The 14133-nt window shown below is 39.0% G+C and overlaps 1 protein-coding gene across 1 annotated transcript in view; it reads right to left on the bottom strand.

Annotated features, from left to right (window-relative positions):
• Window positions 1-8119: 8119 nt before the first annotated feature.
• trpc7b (transient receptor potential cation channel, subfamily C, member 7b) overlaps window positions 8120-14133 on the bottom strand; it is a 65784-nt gene continuing 59770 nt past the window's right edge. The window contains exons 9-12 of the mRNA XM_084718402.1: window positions 12598-12819; window positions 9531-9611; window positions 8553-8628; window positions 8120-8275 (exon numbers count right to left, since the gene is read on the bottom strand). Coding sequence (XP_084574528.1) covers window positions 8136-8275; window positions 8553-8628; window positions 9531-9611; window positions 12598-12819 — 519 coding nt within the window. The 3' untranslated portion in view covers window positions 8120-8135. The remainder of the gene's footprint in view (window positions 8276-8552; window positions 8629-9530; window positions 9612-12597; window positions 12820-14133) is intronic.

Below are 14133 nucleotides of genomic sequence, written 5' to 3'. Positions count from 1 at the left end.
AACTGAAATAAAGACTAAAACTTTTGAAAAAACAAAACAAAAAAACTAAAAGTAATTGAAACATTTTGTAGGCTTACATACAAAACAAGTTAAATTAAGAAATATGCAGGGAATACTTTGTCAAATGACTTTCTAAATCCTGTCCCATTTCCGTCTATCCTGTGCTCTAGTAACAGTTCAGTAAGCTTGGTTCCCAGCAGAACCTCAGTCAGTTTTCTCCTCTCCTGTTTCCTGTACTTAGATGTACTGTGTGCTAAGCTTATCTTTTCTGAAAAGAAAACCCAAGTTTGAAGATGGTTAAAACATGTTGGTGAGGGTCATGTAGAAGCGACATATAGTCACAATGTAAGTTAGCCGAGTTAGTAAAATGCTAGCTAACTAGCTAGCAAATGATTGATGTAGATTAGGTAGCTAGTTACATTATGTAGCATCTTGCATTTGCAGCTGTCCAATGTAACTAGCTAGCTAACTACTGATGTAGATTAGTTAACTAGTTAGCTAGCATTTTGCTATCTAAAAATTTATGCGCATTTGCTAGCTAGTTAGCAATTAGCTAGTTAGAAACAGGAGAGGAAAAAGTTGACCAAGGTTCTGTCAGGTTCCAAGGTTGCTCAACTGTCATTGGAGCCAAGAGCAAAACAGGGTGGCGCTTTGGATGGATCAATTTGGTCATACACCAAGAATGAGTAGACATTGGTGCATATATTTATTGAGACACAATTATTTGTGAGTCAGTCAAAAACTGGTGTGTGGTCACTGTTAAGATTGCTTCATGAACTGAAGGTGCAAAATGCAAAACTTTATTTTGAACAGTATTTCATGCGTGAGCTTATCCAAAGAAAGAATGAGGATGAAGGCTAAACATGATTTTTAAAAATATTTTTTTCACCACTTACATCATCAGCACTCATAAAAAAAATCCCAAGGTTTGTGCAGTTTGAAGGTCCACATTACATTATTTGTGGGTATTAAAATTCACAAAACAAATACCTGCAGCTGTCACAAGAGACCACCAGTGTATTAACTTGCCTATCATGAGTTTCATATTAAAAAGGCAAGATGAATAGAAGATATTTTTAATCAAAATATCTTTGCTTTTGAAATAACACTTAAATAAGTTGTCACAAAAAGAAGTTGCACTGACAGCCAAGACACCCAAAATCTGTCGACCCTTGACATACGTAGTCTAAAAGATGACCATGTAAGGTAAGATTTAGTGGCAACTTTACAGGGTTCATTATCCTGTGTGTAATGGCAAGCTAGATAATAAAAGGAAGTCTTTCAGTGACAGCCTGAAACAATACAGAGAGAATAAATGGTATGGAGTAACTTGGGCCATATAAACATCTGGACACATGTTGGAACAGAGTGTTTACAGTGCTGCTTTAGAGGGCAGCTTTCACGATGTCTAACACACCAAATGTGTTGGCGAGGTCAACACACACAGTAACAGAGGGGTTCTTTGGCTTTTGGGACCCTCTTTAGTCAGTGTCGCTCTCAAACAGGCTACTGTATATTGAGTCTGCAGTAATCTCATGTAATGCTTTTAAAGTAGAGTGAGTGCGCTTTGTTTAAGGAATTGTTCCTGAAGTTCAGTTCCTTATCACATGAGGGGGTTGGCAAGTACAGAACTGAAGTTTATATTTACAAGGTTTTTAATGTTTTTTTTGCAACTTTTGTTTTGCTTATATAGATGTTGTGAATGTTCTCAGGCTGAACAGTTTTAAACTCTTCAAACATTTTGTGTTATTTTTCACAGTCTTTTGATTTTGTGGCACAGTGTTGAGGAACAGTTGCTGTTGTGGATGTGTAAACTCCACTAAGACATGAAATTGGACAATACAAATACACCTGACATACACAAGTTTCTGGATGGTGGTTTATGTAAAAAAAAAAAAAAATCAATGAGACTTCAAACACAAATGCTTCAATGCTTCCTGCTATTTAAGTAATTCCATTATCAAACAGTGTCCATGCTAGGAAAGGAAATTTTTGCATTTGACTTTTTTAAAGGCATGTCTTGGCAGTTAAACTGTGTAAAAGTTGTGCTAAGCTGCATGTTGGCAGAGGGATCTGTGTGAATAGCTTTAAAACGGTAAGGGCTATGATATGCCTGTAATTACTTGTAAAAACAACTCTAAACGACAAATCTGGCGACCACTTTGTGAATTCCGCCATCTTGCGGCACCGCCATTGCTGCGGTGACACGTTGTGTCCTTCACCCTCCGTGTCTGCTGGTTGTGTCTCGAAGGGAACCCCAAATTTGCTAGACTTTCACAAGATTTTACATAGTTTCAGTAACTCTCATGAGATCTTGTGGGTCTGTGGTTCCCTTCTTGACACTGTGTCTGTTGTTGCCTGCTGACAGTGACAACATGGATAATTGGATTGACAACGTTAAATAGCGGCCTTCAGTACCTGATGAAGGTACTTTTTAGGATGGCGATATTAATGTTAAAATTTTACACAGTAGTTTGACGTTGGTTGTGAAATGGATAATGGAGAAAAGAAAAACGGACCACCTCGGCTACATTTCAGTGATGGAGTACTGTGTAATACACATTAAAAAATGTATGTCAATTCACATTTCATCAGGTATTCAAGATGTTCAGGAATAAAGTTCTTCTCCATTAATGTTTTTGATCCACTATGACACATGGTGGTGCATTTAGCGAATCTATGTAGAGGCTCTGGTCTCAGACAGCTGCACTCTTCATGAAGTAAAGGCTTGTGTATTTTGCATTCCTTTTTTTTCCAAAGTTGAAGTTTGACTCGACTGTTGGAGCAGTGAAACTGTACAGGTTCTTCCAAACTTCTTATACATTGCTGTTAAAAGCAATGTTACAAAATACAGAAGTGTTAAAGTAGACTTCTCATGTTGGCTCGCATTCTTTCGTGCTCATATTGTAGGGAAACGCCACCGCAGCAATGGCGGTACTTTGCCGTGTTCGTCTATAAACCGTCTCTAATATATTGTAAGTATAAAATTCTCACTCTACACAAACATACAAATGTTGTTGTTGTGTAAGTGTGGTACTGTGCACTTTGGAAGTGTATAATTTCATGTAAATGTACATTTAGAGCAGTTTGGGTCCTCCCGGCTGATCAAATGTTTGTTTAGAGAGCACTGATTCTGAATGTGTATGTTTGTGAGTGTGTGTGTGTGCATACCATTGCTGGGGTGAAGAGCAGCACTGCGGCCACATGTTTGGTTTTGCTCCAGTGTCTGCCATCGCCTGAGGGCTACTAATGGGAACAAACACTGAATATTTAGACTCATTCAATTTGATCAAACTCCACCTATCAGCACAAACATACAGAGTACTCCAGTGATCAAACAACCAGTTTAGAGCTTACTCTCTTTAATTCAAGGATCAAAAATATGACAATATACAGTACAAGATTTTGCTTTAATCAACATTTCTTGCGTACAAGTTAAAAATACAGTATTTCGGGAGGTGGGAATCTTAAAACCTTCTCTGGGAGTCCTTTCATTATTAGCCTGGTTCTGCACACAGAAAATAGTTAGCTGCTCTTTCACTCTCTGACACACACAATACAAATAAATAAAGACACAAGTTTAAGTGCCACTACTTATATAAACAAAAAACTTGACTCTAAACAACATTTGTGTATCTGAAACAAAATTTGGTCACCTCATATCTCTAAAAAGTCAAACATTTGAATTATGTTTAAAGCCTTCTGATGAAGAATTATCACTCAACTTCAGTGGTGCTAAGAAGTGTGCTTGGGCCTACTAGCCATGAAGCTTTGGAAACTACCTGTAAGGATTCAAATATAGACACATTTGTTATGAAAATGTATCCTGTAAGTTAAAGTTCTACTGTAATGAATGATGATGTTAAGATGTTAACAATATCTGATTTATTTTGATGTATAGCGACAGCCCTCTAAATGTCTTAATCAGCAGGCGAATGCTAATTCTAACCTATGCAGCTAATGGCATTTGATAGCTTCCACAAAATAAAAGGATAATAAAATTGTGGTGTTTTAGCTTGATAATATTTTAGTTTTCAAAGGAATGAGAGGGATTGCATGATGTATTCTAATTATCTGAATCACCAGCAAAATGCTTGGAGGAACCCATTCAATTAATTGATTAAATTAATAATACCAAAACTTTCTCGGTTATGAAGCTTTTAATTGACAACATTTAAATATACAAAGACCAGTGTTGTGTGAACATCGGATGTTGCTGTTTCCCAGAAGGAGTGGGAAACAAAATGGCAAGCCATCAAATAACATGATTTTGGAAATTAGAACTATAAATATAATAATCAGAGAGACTCTTGTTCAAGTTGCTGATTCCTGATTGTGAGGAGGTGAGGACTGGGGATTGGACAGAATATAAATAATGGATGAATGGCTATGTTTTGTCATCAAACTCCAAAAATAGACTGCCGTTGAATGAAGGACAGATACTGTGGCTGATCCCCGAGGTCAACATAATCTTTAGCACCCTATTTGTATCTGTCGGTATATTGTTTGTTGTAGATACAAGTTTCCACTTAGCACAATAAAAAATAAATTATTTCTAGTGGATAGAATTAGCAGACTATGCACTATTATTGGGATCACATTTTCTCTATATTCTAGTTAAAGCAACAGTACAATTATCACCTGCTCATCCTTATTTCAGTCAAAGTCTAACACAGTCTGTTAGCTGGTACAGCAGTATGTCAAACAAGTCTCCAAGAGAAAAACAAGACCATAAAATTACTCCACACAGCTTCTGTGTTGTGTTTTGCAGTCAAACGATTGTTCCAAAAGTCTAAAACTGCCCATCTCTCATCATATCTCAGTATCTCCACATTTTTTCATTTCACAAATGTCTGGTTGCCCTGAAGCGGTCAGACAGAGTTTTTTTCCCCATATGTGTTCCTCATTAAACACTGAATTCCCGATTTTTACAGCTTTAAACACAACTCCTTGAGGATGTGTCGCTTTTTAGTGACTGTATATCAGAAAACGTGCCACACAAATACACTTTGTGCTGCATAGGCAAGTTGGAAATGGAGAATATCCATAACTGTTATCTAGGTCATATTTAACATGCTTATGGACTTTGTTGTCCAGTTGTTCAAATATGCATGAGACCACAACTTTCCCTTTTTGTTTTTTTAATATCCTGTCTGTATCTGCTATGCATGAGTTAGCCATATGTGAAACATATCTAGCAGCATGTGCTTTCTTATTTTCTATTTCATTTCTTTCTGAATGAGGTAAAAACATGTGGTCTGGAGTAATGTTATTGTCACTTGTTACTTTCAACCAACATAAGATAACTTGGAGAGAGTCCACATGGAGCTGCAGTACTTTATGTCTACACAACACACTGAGCCCTGTTTAAACAATCTATAGTGCATGGTCTAAAGTGAATGGTGCAAGTACATTAAGGGCAGGTCCAAGTTTTGCTAGTTACATGGCACATAATCTGGGCACAAAGTAAGGCACAAAGCTCGAAGGGTTTGTATTTAGTTTCTTAATTAATTATAGGTGTGTTTTAGGCATAACATAAATTAAAGCAGAGCCAGGTGTGCCTGCAACTGGCACATGGCTGTTTAAACAATAGATTTGCCAAGTTGGAGAATTGTTCAGGGATGCTGAAATGACCTACATGCAGTGATGCACAGATAGTGTTAAAACTGTAGGCATTGTAGTTAATCTGTCATAAAATGAACTACGATTAATAGCAGAAGGGTTGCAGGTAGTTGAAATAGGGTGTCATGTCTCCCCATTAAAGTGATAGTTCACCCCAAAATGAAATTTCACTTAATATCTACTCACCCCTGTTCTGATGTGAGGATGGGTGATTGGGTGATTGGAGTGTTGCAGCCAAATCCAGTACAATTGAAGTGAATGGTGACTAGTTTTAAAATGTAAAAAAATAACACAGAAAACCCACAAAATGTCTCAAATTTGACCCCAAAAAACGCCATTTACACCATGTTTTTAGCCTAAATGTCAACTGTAGCCTCTCAGACTGGATCCATGTGCACATGCCTGAAGCGGGTCGCGGCTTGGACACTTGGATTACACCACACCAGCAGTATGGAGACATTTTGTGTTCTTTTTTTACATTTTGAAACTGGTCACCATTCACTTCAACTGTACTGGATTTGGCAGCAACGCTGTGTGTTTTGTGAACTGGAGATCTTCACCCATCCTCACATCAGCACAGGGGTGAGTAGATATTGAGTGAAATTTCATTTTTGGGTGAACTACTGTTTTAAGAGACATTGTGCACATTTATACATCAGGAACAGAAGCATAGATGTTTAAAATTAGTGAAAGCAGCCTCTCTAATCACTGAAATAAATTGTTGAAGAAAACACTTCATCAATACAACACAACAAAGAAATCACCTGGATGGCTTGTGCTGCTTGACAAACTTTAAAAGATGATTGCATGATTAGAGAAGCTGCTTTCAGTAACTTTTTAAAATTTTCATGCATGCAGTAATGTCACAGCTCCAAATATCTTTACCATTTATGCAGCAAAACAAAAAACAGTAGTTGTAAACTTGACAAGACAGAGAAAAAGACTCCAGAGGAAACCGAAGACTTATGTTTTTAGACAGCTCTGATAGAAGTCAAGACTTTACTTTAGGCTGCTTTACTCCAAACAATTTTACTGTATGAACTTTGTGTGTGAGAAGTTTTGGATTTGTAAAGGTACAAAGGACATTGACATCCTGACCGATCCTGTCGGGAGATTTAAATCCGCCCATGAAGTTCATGTGTAAGTTGTAAGTTAACACTCCATCCTATTTCACCCACCTGCAAACCATCTGCTATTGATCATAATGTTAATTTTTATGAATTTCACTGATATTTTAATACTGATTTTTATTAAGTGCAGTGCTCTAGAAGCAGAGTGTATGCACTTTATGAGCCTATGTAGACACATCTTGTTATTTGAATGATGGACCTTTTAAATTTACTGCACCATTGACTTCAGACAAGGTTTTTGTTCTGCTGCCTCAGGATGCACCAACAATGCACCTGACCACACCTCATTTTAAGACCAGCATGCACATGAGTGCACAGATGAGCGCAAGTACATTTGCTACTTACACAAAGTGGGTGTTAAAATGACAACTGCATTGGTTGAAAACTAGTAGTTGTGCTGCACTGTGTGCTGCTTTGCACCGAACGGAAGATAGAGCCCACTGTCTGTTATGTGGATATACAAAGGTATCTGACTGACATTACAATGAGAATATAATGTTACATTTTTCAGTGAGCTTTAATGCCTTGTTTCCTGCTAACATCTGACTCCTGACCATAAGTTGTGCATTGTAGATGGAAATGCATTAATTAGATAGCCTGGTGTATAAAGGAGTGTACAGTATCTTGACAGGCATCACTATGCTTGTCCTGACAAAGTGACAACATAGAAGCAAGCCAGCTTTTCTGGTGTGAATAACAGTGGCAGTTTTTTTTCATAAATATCTTTCTTTCTTGCCCCCTCCTTCCCTCTATTTCATCCCTTCTTTTGGTTTCCCAGTCTCGCTCTTTCAAGTGGGCGCTGCACTCATATCTCTTGGCAGCGGATGTGGGGGCCCTCATCTCTGCGCTGCCTCAGTCCTCTGCCCTGTGGTGCCTCCTCTATCTCATGGTGTTTGTGTTCTCCTCCTCATTCGTCTCCCTCTATCCTTCCCCCCCTTCCAGCCTGCAAGCCTCTGTCTTCGTTCTCCTCTCTCACTCCCTGAAGACGTTGCCTTTTAATTAGAATTCAGCTGTCAACACAGACCCCCTCCGACTAAGTTTACTTTACCTCTGACCCTTTGACCTCATGCTTACTTGCATTCACTGCTATCCTGTTTTCACATCCCTCCTAATTGGCCATTGCATATACAAAACACTTGCCTCTTGCCTTAAGTTAGCACATTTTGCCCAATTTGTTTCTAAAGCTTTTCCTTTCCTTTCTGTCTCACAAACATCCTCCTCCCCCTCTCCCTTTATTTTCTCCCTTCTTTCTCCCTCTTCTGCTAGCTGTTAAAAATACCCACCTTGACCATGCTTTCTACCCCCCCCCCCCCACTTCTGATTTCACCCTCCTTCACATCTTCCTCCCCTCCTTCCCTGTCTCTCTCTTTCTTGCGAGGCCTGTCAGTGTCTCATGGTGTTCTTGCCAAACTTGTCGCCAAGTTGTTGGATGAGTAGTCCCAGCTCGCCGGCGGCCTGGGACTTCTCCTCCAGGAGCTCATAACGGAGGCTGGAAATGTCTTGCTTGATCTCCTTCAGCTCACCTACAACACAGTCACACACGGACACGACGATCAGGGCACGTGAACATAAGTGTACATGGAAATTGTACACAGGTGAGCATCGTCTCCAAGGCCACGAAACTGTGCTATAGGTGAGACGTGTGAGTATATGCAGCACAATCTCATTTCATGGACTTTATCCCACACATACAGACTAACACACTAACTCTAACTGTAATGCTTGTCTCCATGCACACACATGCCCTGCCTGAGCAAAAACCACAATGACAGTGGGGCTTAATGAGGAGAGAATTGTTACCTTCATTGACTTCATCGCTCTCTCTGTCCACTTGAGCCTTCAGCACATAGCGCTTAATCAGGCGCTTCATGATATTCTATGAGGAGAGCAAAGGAGGAGATTAAATAGAGAGAAGGTGACAAGTGTGATGTGACAGTGTTTAGTGTACAGTGGTAGGGACCAGCGCTGTGTCTCAGAGACTGTGTGTGAAATATTGAGTATTGATCTGCAGCCAACAGGGAAGACCTGCAGCGGCCGCTAAGGCTCAAGCAGCTCTCTGCATGTAGACAGTCTGGATGTGGGTCGATACCTGTCACCGGACATACAGTACACATACAAATGTCTAATCAAGTGACATCTCAATGTTTGGTGCGAGTAATGGGTATTTGTATGCTGGATGTTGGCAAAAAAAAAAAAAAAAAAGAAACACACAAAGCAAAAAGAAGGAAGTTAAGATTTCCCTCAGGGCAAAAGGTGAAGGGCAGACTAAGGAGGAGAGCATCCCATCCCTCCTCATTGTGATATTTTCAGCTAATTTACAGAGTGTCTGCTTTCGATCTCCCTCAAACAGCTCATTAGAGGCACTTTCAGCCTTACTCTGTTGCTCTCTTTTTCTTTTTGCCATTCCTTCTCTGCCCCTTTCACCTGCAATCACTTGTTCAATCCTGCCTTCCTTTCAGTCGATGCCCTTTCATCCAAACTCTTGTTAAATTCTTTCCTCACTGCTGTCTGCATCTCATCTCCATACTTTCCTCACTCTTCCTCACCTCTGTCATTTCTATCAGTTTCTTTTACCTCTTCTCTCGTTTTCTCCCTCCATCTTTCTACCTGTCATCCTCCATCATATCACCCTCCAGCTGCTCCCACTCTCTATACCCTTCTACATTTCTGTTGTTTTATATTCCTCAGCTTGAATGTTGCTCTCTGTCTCTCATTTTATTCTTTCTTTTCCCATCTCATTCTTTTTTTCACCCATCATTTGCTCTTCACTTTACTTACCTGGTATCTGGTTGGGTGTTTCCTAGATTTTCTGGGCATGAACTCCTCTCCTGGGCGTGGATAAGACCTAAAGCGCTCATCCTGTTGCAACAGACAACAGTCCAGTGTTAACGTCACATTTCAGGGTTGAGTGATCCTCTATAATGGAAGCATTTCAAAAGGGTGTTAGAGGGGGAGGCAGTGTACTGCCAAAACAAAACAGCAATGAAAGACAGGGCTTAGTGTTTGTATCTAGTCCTCACAGATGCCTTCAAACAGAATTGACAACATCACTTGACCAGAGTGAATCTTTATTAACTGACTTCTGCGTCAATGCTTTCCCCCTCCATGACCTTGCTTTGTAGCTTGTGTGTCATTTCAGCGCTGCAGTGTGAAAATGAGTTTTAACTTAAGCGTGGATACACACAACTGGTTGCTACTCCATATGCACTAAAGCTGCAGAGGCCTGGAGATATCTTAGTGTGAAAGCCAAATAATATAACCATACCAAAGAACCATTTTACAATAAGACTATCCTTATAAATAGTTCATAACTGAATTATTAATTAGGTTGTAAACATTTTAGAAATCATTCATAAACAATAATAAACAACTTATAAGCCAGTTTTCATTCATCAATGTGGTCTCACTATTTGGAAAGATACAGTTACTGCCTACTACTAATTAATCTTATTAATGAGTTACTAACTTATATAACTGGCAAAATGGCACCTTATTGTAAAGTGTAAAATGGTTCATGCTGAAAATGAAACATGCTAAATGAAACTTTTTGACTTTTAAGATATGGTTAAATGACTGTAACTTTACAAATATCTGATGAAGCTGACAGGTATAGATGCTGCTGACAAAGTGAGCTCAGTAAGCAATGTGATCTGAGTTGTAACAGTACAAATAAATGTGGGCTCACTATTTCAGGATTTGGCAAGCAACAGGTCACCATTGCCATTTTTATCTAATGTGTTGTTACAGCTTGTTAATGATTTATAAAGTGTTTACAACCTAATTATAAACCATTTGTAAATCATTAATAAGAGTGGCACCCAAAGCCAATAATATGGAATGGGAAAAGGTGTAATTTATAATGATGATTTAAGTTACCTACAGTAGAGACCATTTAGGACTACATTATTTGTTCTCTCATTGATTTTATAATCAAACTCCTGAATCATTGTTTTTCACTTTGCGGGGGAACTCATTTTGTGTTCTCTGAAAGAACAAAATGTACAGTAATTGTTGTAGTACTTTGAGGAACAGAGAACACCTACTAGAAAGACAAATGATGTGCTATAGAGAGGGAAATTAACTTTTTATGTACTCGCTGCTTTATTGAACCACACGGCCAGATGGCAACCGCTGTTTCAGCTTCACATGAATGTGAGGAAGGCATCTTTTATGCAGTGGGCTTCCAAAGCTTAATTTTCTTTGTTGTGTACTCTGTGATCTAGTCCCTATCAATAACCTGCTTTGTTGCTGCCTCCATTTAACTGATAACTAACTACTGTGAATATATGAAAGACATTCACCAAATGGCTGGAACATCAACTACTGCATGCAAGCATACACACACAGAAATACTTACTGAACAAACATGTGAACTTACTACTTTTAAAAAATCAAATCCACATGCAAACATTCATTAAAATAACATATAACCAGAGGCTCAGTCAATTTCTTTTAAACATATATGATCCAGTCGTTAAAACTGGTATTTCACCAACCACCGACTCGGTTATCTTTCTGAACATATGCTGCTCTGGAACTCACATAATTAGCTTTGATTCAGCACATTTACTTTTCTCAAACAGTGTAATTCCTGCATGAGAAAGAAGCAAAAGACTGAAAAGAAAAAATGACTGAAAGACCACGTGTCTTCCCTAAATCTCACTTGACATTCTCGATGCTGCACTGTGGTCAAGTGGGAGCTTATGTATTGATCGTCTGCTGTACCTGTTCGGCTCTGCAGCTAAACTGTCAGAACTGCAGGGAACTTTAGGAGCTCACGGAGGCAGCAGGGTATAACCCATCTTGTCCCCATCTGAAACCTGACCAGACATTTGAGCAGACGCAAGCAGATCCAATGGCCTGACTAATAGCTTAGCCAAGGCGCTGAAGTGAGCCATTTGAGCCAAGGAATCAGACAGAGGAAATGCCTGTGGACAAGGCCAGCGCTAAGATTGATTCTGTGTTAAATGGCCTATGCTATTTTCTTCATGCAAGACTTTCTTTTCATTACAGTGATTTTATTTAGATGGACAATCCTTAAAAGGCAGGAAGTGTGAAAACAAACAAAGCTGAAGTTTCATCCCAAGGGCAGTGGGAATATCATGTATTTCCTGGGTCTTCAATATAAGGCCATCTGAACGCACTGTAAATAATGTGCTGGTGATTTCGTAATTGACAATCAGTCCATAAACAGTTGACCCATACAGGCGAATCCACTGTAGATTGTTGGGGGTGCAATTACTGAGCTTATTCTTTTCCCCTTTTTCAGTTTCAACAGCCTTTTAACTGAAGCCACATGGTAAACAAAACATCATTTAGCTGCAAAGGAGCCTGCAATATCTGAATGGAAAATACACTCCTGGTAATTAGTGTGTCGTCTATTGCAGCAAAATGAAAAATTGCACAAAAGCAAAGAGATTAAATTTCAGTTGACCTGAACCAAACTCTATTAGAAATTACTGGTTGTAACTTGCTTTTTCTGTGTAAATTGTCACTTCAAAATGCTGAATTGGAGGCCAGAAAAACAAGTTGCATGTTGTCAGTAATTAGCTTGTAATTATTGGCTCTCACCACAGCTCCTGGAAAATGTAGGAATAGTGGAATCAAATCACTCAGAAAACAAAATAATACCAGGACGAAGAGAAGCAGTCTATTATTTACTGGCTGCTGCAGCTTGGTTTGGAAAATAATGAATTAACCATTTTTCATAATGTCAAAAATAATATCAGCCCATTAGTTGTTCCCTGTTGCACAGGATCATGTGGGCAAAATGACAACATATTTTTTTATTTTGTGCCTGTAATTTGTTATTGTATCGGGAGTCAGGAGAGTTCCTCACACTGACCTTGGCCTGTGAGTTTAGCATCCCCAACTCCAGCTCGTTGTTATGGCGATGGCTGTTGGCCTTGCAGAGGCGTATCAGGCAGGACTTGATGCGGAGGACCAGGTAATAGAAGGACTTTGGGCTGGGAACCAGGTTGAAGGGAGCAGGCAGGGTGCGGCCCTCGTCAAAGTAGGAGAGCCACAACTTGGCTCGGGCAAACTTCCACTCCACGTCAGCGTCCTCCTGCAGAGACAGACAGACGGACACAGGGGGTGCATTTGAAATAAGCCAGGCCAGTGATGGGTGAAGACTAAAAAATAGACTGCAGAAACCGTTGAGAAAACTGCCTCAAACACGTAAAGGTTAAGTGTATATCACTGAGGAGGATTTATTCACCTAAATGGAATAAAATATTAACATAAATGGTTTTCGTAGTGTATTATCAACAGAAAACAAGAATCGTTGTGATTTTGTGACCTGTGAGCTGTTTTTCTTTATCTGCATAGACTGTGGGTCCTCTTCTATGGAGTCCGCCATGTTGAACTGCCATGTTTCTACAGTAGCCCAGAAGGGACGTAAAAACTGGGTCTACATATAGCTTTTTGTGTTTTGTATGACTTTCACGGCCATCGTAGTTATTCCTACACATTTGGCAGGTGAGTTGGTTGTAGTCTGCTATTTCACCACTAGATGCCACACACTGGTCTCACCTACTTACTCACTCACTTAATCATCGATATACTCACTCACTTACTTATTTACTCACTCACTTAATCATTTCCTCAATTACTCACTCACTCACTTACTCACTTACTTACTCACCTCCTTACTTGCTCCCTTCCAGTTCTTGGACTACTGGGGGGCAAACTAGCAGTTTAACTCTATTGTTTACTGTAAGTCATCTCCAGACAACAAAAGCTATTTTAGAGAAAATGAATCAAAAATTAACATGTTATCACATTAAAATGGTATTATTTCATAGTTCATGTGAATACTTGTAAATTTTGGTAAATGTTTGGTATTCTGTAACTAATTGCTATAATCATAATTATATGTGATTGTTATCAGAGAAACTATTTTGAGTTGCAGGAATTAAACTTGAAAACAGAGGGAAAACATTGTTTTGTCTAGGGGAACTGAACAACATATCCATATCAATATATCCACTGCTGGATTTGTGTTCACTTTCCTAGTGGAATATAAACAACTGAGTATCTATCCATCCACAGATTCTCAGCAGTGGCATTTTTGTCTTAGCGGGATGTTGCAAGAGAAAAGAAACAAAAAACAATAAAATGAAAAACAAACAAAAACAATCTCAAAAAGAGTAACAGACAGTTTTCTTCTGCGTCTATTTGGTGAAAACACTGTTATTGTTTATATTTCTCTTTTGTGACAACTTTCCACTGTGACTCCAGCTTTTATTTTGTATTCTGTGTTTTTGTTTGTTGCCACTGTATTGATCTTTTTCAGCTTGTGGTGTTTTCAACTCACTTTTTAATCCTCCTGCAGGCACTGAGGTGATCAAACAATGATCCTTATTGACTTGTTGACAAT

Source organism: Lutjanus erythropterus, chromosome 5 (assembly GCF_056507025.1).
Source record: "Lutjanus erythropterus isolate fLutEry1 chromosome 5, fLutEry1.hap2, whole genome shotgun sequence".
Taxonomy (NCBI): domain Eukaryota; kingdom Metazoa; phylum Chordata; class Actinopteri; order Lutjaniformes; family Lutjanidae; genus Lutjanus; species Lutjanus erythropterus.
The sequence above is the reverse complement of the archived record's forward strand: the minus strand, read 5'-3'. Positions and strand labels throughout refer to the sequence as shown.